This window comes from Phocoena sinus, chromosome 6 (assembly GCF_008692025.1).
Source record: "Phocoena sinus isolate mPhoSin1 chromosome 6, mPhoSin1.pri, whole genome shotgun sequence".
Taxonomy (NCBI): domain Eukaryota; kingdom Metazoa; phylum Chordata; class Mammalia; order Artiodactyla; family Phocoenidae; genus Phocoena; species Phocoena sinus.
In genome coordinates this window covers 8,076,472-8,095,087 of record NC_045768.1, presented here as the reverse complement: position 1 = coordinate 8,095,087, position 18,616 = coordinate 8,076,472, and the positions used below count along the sequence as shown (strand labels likewise).

The 18,616-nt window shown below is 43.7% G+C and overlaps 1 protein-coding gene across 3 annotated transcripts in view; it reads left to right on the top strand.

Annotated features, from left to right (window-relative positions):
• The window catches only part of STXBP1 (syntaxin binding protein 1), a 71,798-nt gene that overhangs the window by 16,620 nt on the left and 36,562 nt on the right, over positions 1-18,616 (top strand). For 2 of the 3 annotated variants that reach the window (XM_032635829.1, XM_032635831.1), the window contains exon 2: positions 18,420-18,469. The exons of the other annotated variant lie outside the window; for it this stretch is intronic. In XM_032635829.1, the coding sequence (XP_032491720.1) occupies positions 18,420-18,469 (50 nt within the window). The remainder of the gene's footprint in view (positions 1-18,419; positions 18,470-18,616) is intronic. 3 annotated transcript variants of the gene reach the window in all.

The window sequence follows — 18,616 nt, the reverse complement described above, 5'->3', positions numbered from 1 at the left end:
ACAACTGTTGAAGCCTGCGCGCCTAGAGCCTGTACTCCACAACAAGAGAAGCCACCGCAATGAGAAGCCTGCACACCACAACAGAGAGTAGCTCCCGATCGCCACAACTAGAGAAAGCCCTCGCGCAGCAGTGAAGACTCAATGCAGCCAAAAATTAAAAAATAAAAATAAAAAAAATTTAGAGTCCATCTGTTACCCTACAGTTGATCCTCTTTGCCCATTTCGCCCTCCTCCCTCCCACCCCTTCCCCTCTGCTAACCACTACTCTGTTCTCTGTATCTACATGTTTGTTTTTGTTTGGTTTGGTTTGTTCATTTATTTTGTTTGTTTCTTATATTCCTCCTATGAGTGAAGTCATACAGTATTTGTCTTTTTCCATCTAACTTAGTTTACTTAGCATAATAACCTCAAGGTCCATCCATGTTGTAACAAATGGCAAGATTTCATTGTTATAGTTGAATAGTATTCCATTGTATATATATACCACATCTTCCTTTTCTGTTTGTTTTTGTTTTTGAAGTTTATTTATTTATTTATTGGCTGCGTTGGGTCTTCGTTGCTGCACGCAGGCTTTCTCTAGTTGCGGCGAGTGGGGCTACTCTTCGTTGCGGTGTCTGGGCTTCTCATTGCAGTGGCTTCTCTTGTTGCGGAGCACAGGCTGTAGGCGTGTGGGCTTCAGTAGTTGCAGAACACAGGCTCAGTAGTCGCGGCACGCAGGCTCAGTAGCTGTGGCACATGTGCTCAGTAGTTGTGGCACACAGGCTTAGCTGCTCCATGGCATGTGGGAGCTTCCCAGACCAGGGATTGAACCTGTGTCCCCTGCATTGGCAGGCAGATTCTTAATTTTATTTTTTTAAATTAGTTTTTATTGGAGTATAATTGATTAATCACATCTTCTTTATACATTCATCTGTTAATAGAGTGGACACTTACATTGTTTCCATATCTTGGCTATTGTAAATAATGCTGTTATTGAACTTGGGGGTGCATATATCTTTTCGAATTAGCGTTTTTGTATTCTTTGGTTAAATACCCAGAAGTGGAATAGCTAGATCATATAATACAAACATATGGACACCAAGGGGGGAAAGTGGCGGGGGTGGTGGTGGTGTTGGCGTGATGAATTGGAAGACTGGGATTGACATATATACACTAATATGTATAAAATGGGTAACTAATAAAGACCTGCTGTATAAATAAATAAATAAAATAAAATTCAAAAATTCAAAAAAGCAAAAGGAATTCTAGGTGAGAGGAAAGAAACAAGCAGAAATAAGAGGTCATTAGTGGGGATTGACTTTAAAATGAATGGGGCTTGGATTAATGAGTTTTTATTGCATTGGTTTGATGCTAACATAGAATGTATATTAAGGGAAACATGAGCCATGAATGGATATGACTTATGCAAATTTTAAAAACCATCATTTCACTATTATAGAGCTTTCAAACGTCAAAAAAAAAAAAAAGAAATTGGAGGAGAGGCAATTCTTGTAAAGTGTCAAAGAACTTGAAAAATAAGTTAAGGTTTATATTTAACTGAAAAATATAAATATATCAAAATATTCCATAGAAGAGAATTCAGTGTTACTTAGCAGTAGACTCCCAAGAATAAATACTTTTGAAATATTCAAAAAAAATACCCAGAAGTGGAATAGCTGGATCATATAATAGTTGTATTCTTAATATTAAATATGAATTTATAAACTAATTAAATATTAAATTAACATCTAATGTTAAAAATATTTTGAGGATTCTCCATACTGCTTTCCATAGTGCCTGCACTGATTTACACTCCCATCAAATTTGTATTAGGGTTTCCTTTTCTCCACATCCTTGCCAGCACTTGTTATTTCTTGCCTTACCCTCCTATTTTAATTTAAAATTTCTGCTGTCATGTTCTTTAAAATTTTATAATAGCTCTCTGAAATTTTCTTTTTTATAGCTCTCTATTCTTGTTTCATGCATGTGGTATCTTATTTTATGTCTCTGTCTTTAAAAAACCAAAACAAAACTCTGTATAGTCTGTTTCCTCTGCTTTTTTGTTGTTGCTTCATTTGTTTTGGTCTCTATTTTCCATATAGGAACTTCCTCAGATGTATAGCAAACCCTGACTAGCTGCTGTGACTAAAAATGAGAGACGTAGACACGGCTTGGGAGCTCCAACCTTGTGGATGGGCCTGGTCTGGGTGGGCTGTTTGTTGGGGAAGCCCCAAGGTCAGTATCTCTAGGTTTTTCTTCTTGGGCTCCATTCCCCAAAGAAGTCTCTTTCTCCTGGGAGGTAAAGGTCTGGCTGCCAGAATTCCGGGGTCTGAGTGGAAGAAAAGGGCCAAGGGATGGAGGGTAGTTCTCAACAATCCATACATATAGCCATTTGTCCCTCTGTTTTCAAGGTGAGATTCACAGTCCCGGACTGGACTCTTGTGCCCAGTCCAGGGGTCCTGTACACACTACACTCTCTGAGGAGGAAACTTGTAGTGTTCTTCTGTGTTGGGAGAAGGACATTCACCCAGTGATGGGAAGTGGGAGAAGGGATCTAGATGTACCTGCTTCTTAAATTCCTTTCTACCAACATGCCTTATACCTTCTCCCACTCTTTTACGTTCCAGAGGTACCTGGCACTGCCAGCTCCTGAAACTGTTGAGGATTCTACCATGTACACTTAATGGGTTTTCAGTGTTGCCTGCTGCTGGCTTAAGATTCCACTTCAGATGGATTCAACTTTCCCAGGCCTGCTGAGTCAGTTACCACACATCAATTGTAGAAAATAAGACTCAGCATTTAAAACTAAGACTTTAGGGCTTCCCTGGTGGCGCAGTGGTTGAGGGTCTGCCTGCCGATGCAGGGGACACGGGTTCGTGACCCGGTCTGGGAAGATCCCACATGCCGCAGAGTGGCTGGGCCCGTGAGCCATGGCCGCTGGGCCTGCGCGTCCAGAGCCTGTGCTCCGCAACGGAAGAGGCCACAACAGTGAGAGGCCCGCGTACCGCAAATTAAATGAAAAAACAAAAAAGCTAAGACTTTATCTTTTGTAAGAACTGCATTCCAAGAAGATGGGGTTGTGGGGGAGTGGCCACCAGCCAAAGGCTGGGGACCACCACACCCTAGTTTGCCTAGTTTCTTATAGCAAAACAACAGGCTTTTTGGGCCACTTTTTTCTTGCTTGCTTGCTGAAAGGAGAATGGAAACAGTCTGCTAGAGCCCTAGGGTTCATTGTCTTGGCAGCAAACAAAAGCCTGATTAGACAGAGGCAGGTTAAAAAATATTTGGGACATCCCAAATCCAGGAATTTCGGCTGAATTCGCTCATTAGTTCACTCTGAAGCAGGAAATCAAGTGAAGCCCAAGGTCGTTGTTTCTGATCCTGGGTATCCCCTCCTAGATCCCAGTATACACCCTCAGTGGAGTGGTCTTTGGCCCAGAACTTTTCGCTGTATTATACAGTTTGGAGAGACAGATTTCACCAGTCAGCTCTCCCGTACCCATCCCCTAGCGGAAGTCTGGGCAAAGGCCACTGTCCCAACACAGAACCAACTCATATTCTGAGGGCAATGTTCAAATAATGCCTAGGTAAATGAGGAGGGGACAATAGCCCACCTATGCATTTTGATACAAATAGACGACCAGAGAGAATTGCCTCCGGTCTGGTGACTAAAGCAGGAAAAAAAAACTCTGCACAGGATCTTTGTGAACATTTGATACGGAAAAATGATAGAAGCATGGCATAAAGGCTCAGGTAAAGGATTTATTCTAGAAGAAGACAGGTACAGGGAAAACAATTTAAAGCACTCTCAAACATAAAAAATGATGAACCAAGAGTTCAAATGGGACGTAATGTGAAATAACAGAACGAAGTGGAAAGCGGGCTAGCCCAGCCAAGGCAACGGAAAACAAAAAATAATGGGATTGCAGAACTAATAAGCCAATTTGAAAACATAAAAAGCAAAATCTGTTCTCTAGAGGATGGAAGGCTGGCTTGAGACAATCACTCAGTCTATATATTTGGTGAAAATTTGCACAAACTCAGCCATTTCTTCTGGATTTTCAATGTTTCTTCTCTTTGGGGCTCCACCCTCTTCCTGTGCTTGATCTGAGCCCAAATCCCAACAGGATATTTTCTTTTCCTGGCGTCTTATTGTAACCAGTTCCCTGGATTTGGGAAAAGGTAGCAGCCCTCCTGAAATTAGACCTTTGTGTGTGTTGGGCCGTGTGGGTGTGGGGAGTACTTCCTGCCTTCCTGAAGCTTCCCTGAGGCTTTTGTCTTATGTCAGTTGGACACCTATTGAATGGCTGCATTGATGCTTCCAGAGGGGGATTGAGCTTGTGGCCTTGTCTTGCTGTGTGAGATTACACATTTTTAAATATCTGAGACCTGAAGACTTGTAGCAAGTTAAATCCTAGAGCAGAACAGATTGGGCTGGTCAGAATCTTGGACCTTGGAAGTACAGTAATTTCTACCACCACTCCTGTGGACAAGTTACTTGATCTCTCTGAGATTCAGTTTCTTTATGAAATGGACCAGATCAGGGTTTCTCAGCCTCAGCACTATTAACATCTTGGGCTGTATGAGCCTGTACGTTGTAGGATGTTTAGCAGCATGCCTGGCCTCTCCCCACTAGATACCCATAGCACCCTCCAATCATGAAGATCAAAAACGCCTCCAGGGCTTCCCTGGTGGCGCAGTGGTTCAGAGTCCGCCTGCCGATGCAGGGGACACGGGTTCGTGCCCCGGTCCGGGAAGATCCCACATGCCGCAGAGCGGCTGGGCCCGTGAGCCATGGCCGCTGAGCCTGTGCGTCAGGAGCCTGTGCTCCGCAACGGGCGAGGCCACAACAGTGAGAGGCCCGCGTACCGCAAAATAAATAAAAACGCCTCCAGACATTGCTGATTGTCCCGGCAGGGGTTGGGGGGTGGGCAAAATCACTCCCCTTTGAGAACCACTAGACTAGACCATGTTTTGTCTGCTCTGGGTTTCTGGAATTATATGAAACACTCTTTTCCCCTTTTTTCCAAAGTGTATTTTGCCTAACCCTTTAGTCCTTAGGGACACTCCCATTTAAGTCAAGAAATATGATTTGGAGCCATTCAATTCTACATGTACCAATTTAAGATACTGGCCACATCTTGGGTTCCTGCCAGGATCTAGAGAGGTACCTAGTCTCCATTTCTGCAGTTCAAGGAGGAATTACTGCAGTCGTCATGGAGTCTATATAGGAAGAGGACAAGGTTTTTGCGGAGAAACAGGTACAAGCTGGCAGCTGAAAAGGAATATTAACAGATAAGGTCGGCTGCTGTTGGTAATGCATGAGGGCAGTGTGTTTTCTTTCTCTCTCTCTCCCTTTCCCTCTCCCTCTCTGTTTCTCAAATGTAAAATGCTTCCCAAATAACTGCATGCTTATCACTATCTTGTACAGAAATGGCCCTCATTCTAGACTCTTTTCTTTGAAAAAAAAAGTCTTATTCAACAACGCTTATGAGAAACGGTGCTTTCTGTCCTGGAAGATTAATTGCCACTTCACCTTTTTTTTTTTGTCTTTGGTCTTTTTGTTTCAAAATATTAATATAACCAAATAGTATTTACTATTATAAGCTATTGATTTGAAAAAGAGATGAATTGTTTCAGATCCCATTTTTGATTGATTTTTCTATTTGTGTATATTTGGTAACTTCACAGTTCCTTTTATCCATGTTGTAGGCAATCTTAGGAAGAAGAAAATAGCTCTTTTGGAGCTGAGGGGAAGTGACCGTTGCATCTAAAGTACAACCGGAAACTCCTATCTCTAACCTCTTTTTGTCCCCAGGTTGAGATTTTCTTTTTACTAATCAAAGTTCCAAGGTCCAGGAGGCTTTGTTTTAGAGAGCTTCTAGCTCCTTAACCTTTTGACTATAAATCTTATGAAAGAGGGAGAAAGGAAGATCGAAAATGAGGATTTCCCATGAAAGAGAAAGTGAATTGTCATTCCTGTAACACTGTCCAGCATCTTTATGGGTCTGAGGTTAAGTTTTGGTTTCTCAGATAGCAGGCATTTATCATCACATACTCCCCTCAGATGTTGGCAGCAGTCCACATTTTGGACATTTGCGTCTTATGCAATGTCTGGGTGTGCTCACCAGGGCAACGCAACCAAGCCATCGTTCACCCATCTCCATGCATTCTAACGCGTGTGACCTCTTCCCTTCTCTTCCTTTCCCGCCTCCCCCCCCAAAAAAAGCAAACTTCATTGGAAACATTCTCAGATTAAGCAATTGTCATGCAGCAGTTTATAGGGAGTGGTACCCTGTTTTTGCCCCGTGCCTGGCAATTTGAGGTCTCTATTTTGGTCTCTCTCACTTTTGCAAAATACAGTTTAGATACAAAACTATATTAAGCTATAATTTTACATACATATTTTATAGCAGTAAGCCAGAGTACCTGTCTTCAGATGAAGACGCTATGGAACAGTTCCATACTAAGCAAAACTGCATTTGTTATTTGAGTTACAAGTTTTCATATAAAATTCTCTGATGACTTTTTAAAAACAGCTTCCTTGAGATATAATTCACACATTATACCATTCAGTGATTTAAAATGTACAATTCAGTGGCTTTTAGTATATTCACAGAATTGTGTATCCATCATCACAATCCATTTTTGAACACTTTCATTACCCCAGAAAGAAACTCCATACTCCTTAGACATCACTCCCAACTCCCCCATACCCCAGCTTAGGCAACTACTAATCCCCCCCCTTTTAAAAAAATATTTATTTATTTATGTTTAGTTGCACCAGGTCTTAGTTGCGGCAGGTGGGCTCCTTAGTTGTGGCTTGCTAGCTCCTTAGTTGTGGCATGTGAACTCTTTTTTTTTTTTTAATATTTATTTATTTATTTGGTTGTACTGGGTCTAAGTTGTAGCACGTGGGCTCGTTGGGGCCAGGGATCGAACCCGGGCCCCCTGCATTGGGAGCACAGAGTCTTATCCACTGCACCACCAGGGAAGTCCCCTAATCTAATCTACTTTCTTTTTATTTATTTACTTATTGGCTGCATTGAGTCTTCGCTGCTGCGCGTGGGCTTTCCCTCGTTGCGGCAAGCGGGGGCTACTCTTTGTTGCAGTGCGCGGGCTTCTCATTGCGGTGGCTTCTCTGGGCTCTAGGCACGTGGGCTTCAGTAGTTGTGGTGCATGGGCTCAGTAGTTGCGGCTCACGGGCTCTAGAGCGCAGGCTCAGGAGTTGTGGTGCACGGGCTTAGTTGCTGTACAGCACGTGGGATCTTCCCAGACCAGGGATCGAACCCATGTCCCATGCATTGGGAGTGGAGTTTTATCCACTGCACCATCAGGGAAGTCCCCTAACCTACTTTCTACCTCTATAGATTTGCATATTCTGGACATTTCATGTAATTGGAATCACACAATCTGTGGTCCTTGGTGACTGGCTTCTTTGAGAGCATTTTAAGGATTCATCCATGATGTTACATGTCTCAGTACTTCGTCCCTTTTTATGGCCAATATTGCATTGTCTGAATATTCCACATTTATTTATTCATTGGGTTGATCGACATTTGGATTGTTTCTACTTTTTGGCTATTATGAATAATGCTGCTATAAACATTCGTGTATAAGTTTTCGTGTAGACCTGTGTTGTCATTTCTCTTGGGCTTATACCTAGCAGTGGAATTGCTGAATCATATGGTAGCTCTTCATTTAGCTGTTTGACTTTTATGCTTTAGGAGTAATGTCTGCTTTCCCAAACAGGACTGCAAGTTCTTGGAGATCAAGAAATTGATTTATATATATTTTTTAATGTCCTCCATAGACTTCATGTGGTTATGGGCATTTTATTGTGCAACTGCTAGACACTTCACTTCTCTGGGCCTCAGTTTTCTCCTTTGTAAAATGGGAGTGATTATAATAATTAATCTCTGAGGGTTGCTATGAGCTTTAAATGAGAGGAAACATGGAAAATGTATAGGACAATGTATTCCATATAGTAAGTCTTGAATAAATGTGGGTACTTTTTCCTTATTGGGACTAAATTATTGATTGAGTTTTTTCTTTAATAAGAGCTTTTAAAAGTATTTTGGCTAAGGCTGTTGGTATCTCAGACACTGGTTAAAAATTAGTATATAGAGAAATGCTAGGATAGCAGAAACTTTGGATATGAACATGTGTATCTGTACCTTCACATAATAGCACACTCCTCGCTGAATTTGAATAAGCAGAGTTAAGGGGAAAACATTTCTAGATCCTTCTGGCTTGCGAACTTGGACTGGCCAGAATAGCCATAGTTTACCTGTCATGTTCCTCAAGTATAGAGAGAGCTCTCACCCCAGCAATCCCTGTGAAAGAGTCTCTGAGACTTTTGAACTGGGGGTTCTGAATCTTGGTGGGTGGGTGTCAGGAGAGTGGTGGCCCCCGGAGCGGGGTGTGGGAGGTTGAGGAGAGCTCCTGGGTGGGGTCACCTCACTCAGCCTTGAACAGAACTGCCCGTTTCACTCCCAGCAAGCACTGCTTAGCTGTGCCACTCAGGGGTTCATTCATCCTGCGGGCATTTGCTGAATCATTATTTTATGCCAGATGCCAGAGATGGGGCAGGAGGGTGGGTGCAGGGAGGTGGGGGGCGTCGTCATGTTTGAGGTGAATGAATGAGGCTTAGTGTTCAAGGAACTGAACACAGTGGGTGACTTGTGGAGTCCTCAGCCAGTTGTTGCTAAAGACCATCCTGGGCCACTCTCTCCTCTTCTGAGCTTGCTGAGTCTCTCTGTTCCTAGGCTGTCCCATCCTTGATCCTGCCTTGGGGACTTTGCACCTGCTCTTCCCATGCCTGGAGAACTCTCCCCCCAGATCTTCACTGGGTTGGTTCCTCCTCATCACCTCCTCAGAGGACCTTCTCCCATACCCCCGCCACATTCTAGTTCATTAACCTTTAAAATTTCCTCTGAGCACTTACCACGCTCCAGAATGATTTTATTTGTCTCCTGTGTCAATACGTATTGGCTGTCTCTCCCCTCCACATCAGGTATAGGCACCTTAGGGCAGGAATCTTGTTTAGCTTGTTCATTGTGGTCTTTCCAGTGCCTGGAAGGATGTCTGGCACATAGCAGGTGTTCAATAAGTCATCATTGTTGAATGGAGAGAAACAAACGGGAGAATGGGAGACACATCACAAACTCCATGGAGGAGCAATAAGAAACCAATTAGAGGGCTTCCCTGGTGGCGCAGTGGTTGGGAGTCCGCCTGCTGATGCGGGGGACGTGGGTTCGTGCCCCAGTCTGGGAGGATCCTACATGCCGCGGAGCGGCTGGGCCCGTGAGCCATGGCCGCTGAGCCTGCGCGTCCGGAGCCTGTGCCCCTCAACGGGAGAGGCCACAGCAGTGAGAGGCCCGTGTACCGCAAAAAAAAAAAAAAAGAAACCAATTAGAAATCACTGGATTCTCCCTTATTAGGAAGGTCAGATACCTTTAAAATAGATGCCGATGGTGCTGGTGGTAGCCAACAGTGCTAAGTACCATTCTAAGATTGAACTAAGTGCTTTACACACATTAAATAATTTAATCCTCACAGTAACTCTATGAGGCATGTGTGGCCATCCCCATTTTATAGATGGGGAGACTGTGACACAGATTTAATAACTTGTCCAAAGTCCCAGCTGGTAAGTGGAGGAGCAGGGATTTGAACCTTAACCATCTGGCTCCAAAACCCATCAGAGTTATTTTGCTTTACTTTGTCAAGGTGATCATTGCAATATAACAAAGAAAAGCACACCCAGGTTCAAGTGCAGAGTCCAGTCCGTGCTGGTGTCTGAGAGACAGTATGTGTAGTGGGAAAAGCGTTTGGATGGGGATCCAGAGACCTATTTCTGCTCACTCTGGAGTGACCAGTTGGTGGCCTTGCCCACTCCAGATGGCTGTGTTTTCCAGGAGCATCTCAATCCGAAAATGAGGGACCTAGACTCTGGCCTTAGATGGTCTCTAAAGTTCTTTCCAATATAAGTGTTCTTAAGCACCAAAGAAGTAGAATCATTGAAAGTTATTTTACTTCCACAGGCCTCTGCCAAGGAGCCATGGGTTTATGTGTTTACAATCCCACGCTTGCCTGTATGTGCATGGAAAAGGATCTGGAAGGCTGCCCCCTAAACCCTGAGGGGTTGTTTCCCCTCAAGAGTGGGGGTAAGGAGGGAAATTTCACTTTGTAACTATACAGCTCTCTATTGTTAATTTTTTTTTTTTTTTTTTTCCCCCCGTACGCGGGCCTCTCACTGCTGTGGCCTCTCCCGTTGCGGAGCACAGGCTCCAGACGCGCAGGCTCAGCGGCCATGGCTCACGGGCCCAGGCGCTCCGCGGCATGTGGGATCTTCCTGGACCGGGGCACGAACCCGTGTCCCCTGCATTGGCAGGCGGACTCTCAACCACTGCACCACCAGGAAAGCCCTCTATTGTTAATTTTTCAACAAGAATGTGCTACTTCTATATTATTAAAAACATCATAAGGCAAAAAATTAAAGTGGTTTGTAGTTAGTTGCCAGTAGTTTCTGTGTACATGGGTCTTTCTAAGGGAAGGATCTTGAGAGTACTGGGAAGGCTTGTTTTCAAATACTTGAACCATTTCCTCCTGTTTTGTGTAACCTTTACTGATTCCACCTAGGGAGATGCAATTGTTTATTAGCAAGGAGCATCTTCAGCCCAGAGCAAGACATTCAAAGAGGCTTGGTTGCCGTCCTCAGATATCTGAGTTGCCGTCAGGGAAAGAGGAACAGGCTTGCTGTTGCTTCAGAGCAGAATTACCAGCAGCGTGTAGAGTAGAATCGCCAGGGCATGGAGTCCCAGCCCGGTATGCACTGGGAAACAGTGGAAGCTGCCTTCCTAGAGTCTGATTACTGTTGCCATGTGAAAGTCCTCTTGGTTTGTATGTGTTTATTTTGTATCTGCCACCTTACTAAAGGTTTTAATGTTTCTAATAGTTTTTCAGTTGATTCCCATGATTTCTGCAGGCAGATAACTCTGCATCCTTCTTACCAATATTATACCTCGTTTTCTTTTCTGGTCTAAGTGAATTCTCAGAACGATGTTAAGTAATAGCAACTTAAAAATACAGTCCTGTGTCTGTGTTGTGACATGAAATATCTTACTTTCTGGGGGCTCAGACTTGTGCTTCAGCATTAATGCATCTCTTCTTAGATAAACAGAGGTCACTCTGTGTCTCCTCAGAAGTGGTATAAGGGTTCTTCTGTTCAATTTTATATTTACATTTAAGATTTATATACATTGGCGCATTGGTGCCGTTATTCCAAAGAGTATTCACATGTTTATTGTGAGTCAGAGAAGTTTAGAAGTTTTTGGTTAAATACCCGTAGAGTTTGATATCTAAATATTTTTCTGATTATTTTAAAACTGTATTTTAAATATGTGTTTCTTTTTAATAGGATTTTTACATTATATAAAAAATCTTGATTGGTGGAAGTAATGTGTTGTAATTTTCTTATTTCCTTGTATGAATAATTTTTTTTTTTTGCGGTACGCGGGCCTCTCACTGTTGTGGCCTCTCCCGTTGCGGAGCACAGGCTCCGGACGCTCAGGCTCAGCGGCCATGGCTCACGGGCCCAGCCGCTCCGCGGCATGCGGGATCCTCCCGGACCAGGGCACGAACCCGCATCCCCTGCATCGGCAGGCGGACTCTCAACCACTGCGCCATCAGGGAAGCCCCTGAATAACGTATTTTTATCGTGACATCACAATGGGTGCCTTTTATTTAGTGCCTCGTATGTGCCAGACACCTTACCAGGCATATTGTCTCGTTAACCTTCACAACTGGTCACTAAAGTATTATAATTTTTATTTTGCAGATGAGAAAACTGAAGCCTAAAACGTTTTACACTTGCTCAAGGTCCACAGCTAACAAATGCCTGAACCTGGATTTTCCCTGGTCTATCTAACTTCAGTGCTTCCCTTGGCATTTTTTCTTAATCTTGAGGGTGGGAGTGATCTTTGCCTGAGTAACTAACCTTATACCCTCACGCAAATGGGGTTTATTTAAGAGGGTGCCTTTCAGAAGAACTGCCACTATTGAGCTGGAATAACTAGAAGTTCCCGGTACTGTGAAAGGGAATTTCAGTCATAGAGGAGGGCAGCTGTGGCCTGAGTTTACACTCCCTTAAATCCCTCAGCAGTGCGGAGGGACTTCACATTCTGGTGTCTGGGCAGTAGACTCCTGGTGCGTGTGTCAGGGCAGCATGGAGCTCTGGGACTACAGAGCACAGGATATTGGAATCCCCTGTGGTTTTGAGGACTTTGGTGATGCTCCTACTTCTCCCAAGCTTCCAGCCCATCTAGTATTAGTCATGCTATTTCAGATGTTTTGGTGTGCCATGGGCTTAGGTTCCCTGACATGTGTCACTGCCGAGGGCAGTCATGGGTGCCAGGGCGGTAAGAGTAGGGCTCCCCGGGGGGGCAGGGGGTGGGGGAGGGGTTTGCAGCTATCCCTAGAGCCTGCGCTTTGGGACTCCAGTTGGTATACTGGGTGCATCTGAAGGTGTCCCAGATAATCTAGACCACCTGCTGTGTTTCTCAGGACTTGGGAGGGATTTGTTGAGTTTGGGAGTTACCCAGGATGTGGTTGAGAAGGAATCTGCTTTCTTGCCTTTTGGCCATGAGGGAAGCACAGTCCACCAGGGCTATGGGCCTCACGATTATGGAGAAGCTGAAGCTGCCCCATATACACAGGCTAGGTGGTGGTGGAGTGGACATTTTGGCTATAGATATACATGGTTTGGAATGCAGAAATAAGATCCTCTGGCTACACCAGCCTCAGAAGGCTTTATTGTTTCTCTCCACACAAAGAGGACTTACAAGGGAGTTGAAATGTGATTGTCAGGGCTTATGTGTGAGGAAGTAGCCCAACCTACTTGATTCTTAATGCTAAAATGGACTCTAATCCTTGTTTCCTTTTCGGTATTGGATTAGAAAAATGTAGGGCAGGATTAGAATTGGCTGACAACAATGCCCACAACAAATACAGGCCCTGAGAATTTTGGAACAGGAATCACTAGGCAGGAAGGCTTGAACCTGCACCAGTATTCCCAGTCTTTAGGACTTGTGATCCTTGTTTTGATTTTCTGATTATATCTCTGTCTTCCCCTATCAAAAGGTGACTTGAATTTAAAGTCAGTGAATTTAAATTAATTGTGTGTAATGGCAAAAAAAAAAAAAAAAAGCAACATGTTCATCCTCGGTAATACAAAAAAGACAGTGAAATATACGATTTTAATCCACTGTCATATTAGCAAACAAACCTCAAGGTATTATTTTATCAGTTAGTATGTTATTTTGGAGAGCCACTCAGAATACTGATGGGGATGTAAATTGTGTTTTTGGAAAATAATTCAGCAGAATTTATCAAGAGCCCAGCATATTTATACTCTTTACCTATTCATTCCATACCCAGAAAGCTCTCCTAACAGAATAATTTGCGCAAAGAAAAGCCCTGGGCACAAAGATGTTCACTGACACATTACTTTCAGAGCATTTTTCCTATTATAATATCTAATATATGGTCAGTGTAAAAAGCTTGGGAGGACATAGGAAGGCACAAATTCGCACTTAAAAGATTGATCATAATCTTACCACACAAAAATAGCATTTTGATTAAAATTTTTTGTGGTACGCGGGCCTCTCACTGTTGTGGCCTCTCCCGTTGCGGAGCACAGGCTCCAGACGCGCAGGCTCAGCAGCCATGGCTCACAGGCCCAGCCGCTCCACGGCATGTGGGATCCTCCTGGACCAGGGCACGAACCCGTGTCCCCTGCATTGGCAGGCGGACTCTCAATCACTGCACCACCAGGGAAGCCCCCTCCTTTTTTAAAAAAAAAAAAATTTATTTATTTTTGGTTGCGTTGGGTCTTCATTGCTGCGCGAGGGCTTTTCTCTAGTTGCGGCGAGCGGGGGCTACTCTTCGTTGCAGTGCATGGGCTTCTCATTGGGTGGCTTGTTGCAGAGCACAGGCCCTAGGCGCATGGGCTTCAGTAGTTGTGGCACACGAGCTCAGTAGTTGTGGCTCACGGGCTCTAGAGCACAGGTTCAGTAGTTGTGGCGCACGGGCTTAGTTGCTCCACGGTATGTGGGATCTTCCCGGACCAGGGCTTGAACCCGTGTCCCCTGCACTGGCAGGCAGATTCTTAACCACTGCGCCACCAGGGAAGCCCTATTCTTTAAAAAATAGTTGTAACATACCTTTTTCCCAGAGCCATGTATTTTGAATATTTTCTCCCTCTGTTGTATTCACCTGGGGAAACTCTAACCCTAGTTGAAACCAACTTTTCTTTCCTTTCTGGCGTACACCTGGACAATCAAACATTACTGGGGAAGAAAAAAGAAAATCACACAACTCAGCTGCCTGGTTTTACTTTAAATTTATGGTCATGGACCTCAAATTAGCCCTTAAAACTGTCGAGAAATGCTAAAACATCTCTGTAGGAAATCCCCTTTTGGGACTTCCCTGGTGATCCCTCAGTTAAGACACTGTGCTTCCACTGCAAGGAAGCAGGTTCGATCCCTGTACATCAGGGAACTAAAAGGATATCCACTTTCCCATCTTTGGGAAGACGTGTGATAGTCTTTCTTCAAACCTTCCATATACAGCACCACCGTCCCTACTCTGAGCCAGTGACTTTGTTTCTAATGAGGAAGCCCCTCCCCTCTGCCACCACTCTTTCAGCCCACCATTGGTCCCCTGCCTCTCCCCACTGGGTGGACCTGGTGCCCTGCCTCCTATCCCAGGTCAGGGTCTCTTCCTGTGTCTCAGACCCCAGCCCCTTCCTCCTCCTCAGGGACCTCAGTCTTTGAATGATCTGTCCTCTCTCCTGCATCATCAATCTCCCCCTCTCTTTTGGTTTATCGCTAATACCATTTTTTTAAAATGCTGGAATTGGGAATCCCCCAGTGGTTAGGACTCCATGCTCTCACTGCCAGGGCCCTGGGTTGTATCCCTGGTTGGGGAACAAAGATCCCACAAGCCGCATAGTGTGGCCAAAAAAAAAAATAGTCTAATTTCTCACATCTTAAAAAAAACAAAGGACTTCCCTGGTGGCACAGTGGTTAAGAATCTGCCAATGCAAGGGACACGGGTTCGAGCCCTGGTCTGGGAAGATCCCACATGCCTTGTAGCAACTAAGCCCGTGCACCACAACTACTGAGCCTGCGCTCTGGAGCCCGCGAGCCACAACTACTGAGCTCGCGAGCCACAACTATTGAAACCTGCGTGCCTAGAGCCTGTGCTCTGCAACAAGAGAAGCCACCGGAATGAGAAGCCCACACACCGCAACAAAGAGTAGCCCCTGCTCACCACAACTAGAGAAAGCCTGCGTGCAGCAATGAAGACCGAACACAGCCAAAAATAAATAAAAAATAAATTAAAAAAAAAGAATTGGTATTAAGTAAAAATAACTGAAGAAAAGCTTTCATTTCAAAAAAAAGAAAAACCCTTCCTTGATTTCACATTCTCTGTCTACCCTGTCTAGCTTTCATACTTTTCTCTGCTACCTTATAGGAATACCTCTTGAAAAAGTTGTCTAGATAGTCTGTCTTCCTCATCACCCATTTTAGACTAGCTTCATCCTTATTGTTTCACAAGAATGCTTGTCAATAAAGACCATGTTTCCAAACCATCTTACTGGTCCTGCAAGCATTTGGGGTTTTCTCCAAACTTACCTCTATGTGGCAATAATGCCCAGATTTTAAACTGTAGCTAAAAGTCAGTCTTTCAAGCTCCAACTACCCTCCCTGTATCTCCCCTCGGACGTCTCTTAGCCATCTCAATCTTTAATCAAAAAAGGATGTTCTGTATTCTCCTACAGATCAGTTCTTTCCTCCCTTTAAATCTTTTGTGTCTCTACATCAATTTCTTTGTTTAAGCCAAAAAGCTAGGAGTTACCTGTTTCCTTTCTTTACTTTCCCCCCACACCCAACTCAGCAGCTAGCCCTGTTGGCTATACGTCCCAATAGATATCAAATTCACCCTCTTCTCGCCATGTCCACTGCCACCAGCCGTGGATGGACCCTTGAGAAGCGTCCTGACTGTACTCCTGCTTCAGTTCTTGCCCCCCTCCAATCTCATCTCTACTGCACATCAGATGACGTCCCTACCTTCGGTGGCTTTCTGGTGCCCTTCAGATAAAATCATCCTCCCGTCAAGGTCCCCTGTGATCTGGCCTCCAGCCTCAGCTTCTACCAGCTTCAGTTCCAAGAAGCTGTCAAGCTCTTTTTCCTTTTTCCACCTCGAGCCTTTGTGCCTCCCTTTTTTTTTTTTTGCCCACCACATGTGGGATCTTAGTTCCCCAACCAGGGATCGAACCTGTGCCCCCTGCAGTGGAAGCCTGGAGTCCTAACCACTGGACTGCTAGGGAAGTCCCTTTTTTTTTTCCTGTTTTTTTGTTTGTTTTTTGGGTTTTTTTCGTCTTTTTTTTTTCTGATCCCCTCTTAAAGGTAGCTCTCCACACTGGGTTTTTTCCTTTCTACCACGGCCCTTATTTATTTACCTTAGAACATTTGTGAGAAGCCATGATTGCCCTTTTGTTTTGTCTGCTTCCGTCACTAGAGTGTAAGCTCCGAAGGAGCAGTGCGATGTCTGCTGTTGTTCATCCCTGGTGCTGGGTCCAGTGACTGGCAAACAGTGGTATTGAGTGAATGAGTGGGTATTTTCCACATCATTATTTCTAATGGGTACATAGTATCCATTGCACAAATGTAACCTAATTGACTTAACCACTGCCTTATTATTTGATATATTTGTTCCCAGTTTTTCACCACACTGAAACATGGGAAATAATCTAAATGGCTATTGGGAAAATTGTTGACTAAACCAGGGACTATTATGCAGGCATTTAAGATCCTAGGAAGCATTTTTATTAACATGGAGAAATGAGTTTTCTTACTGAAAAAAAGCATAATATGAAATTATATGCAGCACATGATCTTAGCTATGTAAAAGTTCATGGGAAAAGCGAGTAGGAAATAAACTAAAATGTTAATTATGCATTTGGGGTTGGCAGGATTACAAGTGATTTTTCTTTTTGATTTTTTTCAAGTATACAAGTAATACATGGTATTTTCTTCTTTATACTTTTCTGTGTTTTCCAAGTTTACTGCAATGAGTGTGTATTTTTTTATAATCAGGTAAGAAGCTCTTAAAAATTTTAGAACACTTTGATGACACATCAGATTATTGTAGATAGTCAAAAGCAGAGTCAGGAACCATTGTGCTCTTGAGAGTGACCTAAAATGCTTGAAGCACACTTGCTAATGACAGCTCTTAGCCTTGAGTCCTTCCAGGCCTGTGGATGATCTGGGTTTAGAAAGAGTGGCAGAGCGCTGTTTCCTGTGAATCCTCCATGACCGGGTAGACTTGTGTGTGGTGTGACATTATAGAAACTGTGGCTTGCAAAAGTGTTGGTTTTGGGTGAGAGCATCCCACAGATGTGCTCAGGGTTGGAAAGATATCACAACTGCTCTTCACGTCTGTTTTTGGGGCTTGACGGGGGCTCACGTGCCCTGGGGTATTGTCATAGCATTTTACGCACTTATCTTAAGTCAGTGGTTCTCAAACCCCAGACCCTTTTGGGAATTCGAGGTCAAAACTATCTTCATAATAAGACTAAGATGTTATCTACCTTCTCACTCTTATTCTCTCACAAACGTACACTGGAGTTTTCCAGATGCTATACGATTCACAGCAGGTTATTTAAGAAGCAGAACCCAGCTGTCTTCTACGAAGCCAGACATTAAGGAGAGTTGCAAAGATGTAAAACAATGCCAGTATTCTCACTAAAATTGTTTATTATGGAAAATATAAATAGCATTTTGGGAATTCCCTGGTGGTCCAGTGGTTAGGACTCAGCACTTTCACTGCCATGGCCCAGGTTCAATACCTGGTCAGGGAGCTGAGATCCCAAAAGTTGCACAACGCAGCCAAAAAAACAAAAATATAAATAGCATTTTAATGAAGTGCAGCTATGTTATCACAGAATGGGTTTATTATTATTGTAATTGAATTAACACATATTTTAAAAATTTCTCAGTTTAACTTCTAATATAGGAAGTGTCAGTAGATATTTGCCCACATACACAAACACTCTTTGGGGTCCTCAATATTTAAGAGTATAAAGGAGTCCTGAGACTACAAAGTTTGAGAACAACTGAATTAAGGAAACAGGAAGAGAACTGTCTTTATGGTGGATTGATTATGGCTCAGTAGACAGATTGGTTGAATTGCATGACTCAGGAGAACAAAGCCTATGGAGGGAAAATGACCTCGTCTAATAGGCAGGGGTTGGAAGTCCTTGAAATTACATTAGATTTTTTCTTCTACCTCCCCCCTCCTTCCCTCTCTCTTTTCCTCCCTCTCCCCTTCCCTTCCTCCTTCTGTCCTTCCTTCCTTTTTCTCTCCTTTTTTAGAGATCATGCATGATGTGATAAAGAAGGTCAAGAAGAAGGGAGAGTGGAAGGTAAGTAGAAAAGCACAATTAATGACCTTAAAGGTGAGTTCATGGGGAAAAACAAGAATGGAGTAGAGTTGGGGAGAGGCATGTAGGCGGGGAAAGGCGAGGACCTTTGCTGTGTCCAGAGGATACCAAAAGCTTCTGGACTAGAGA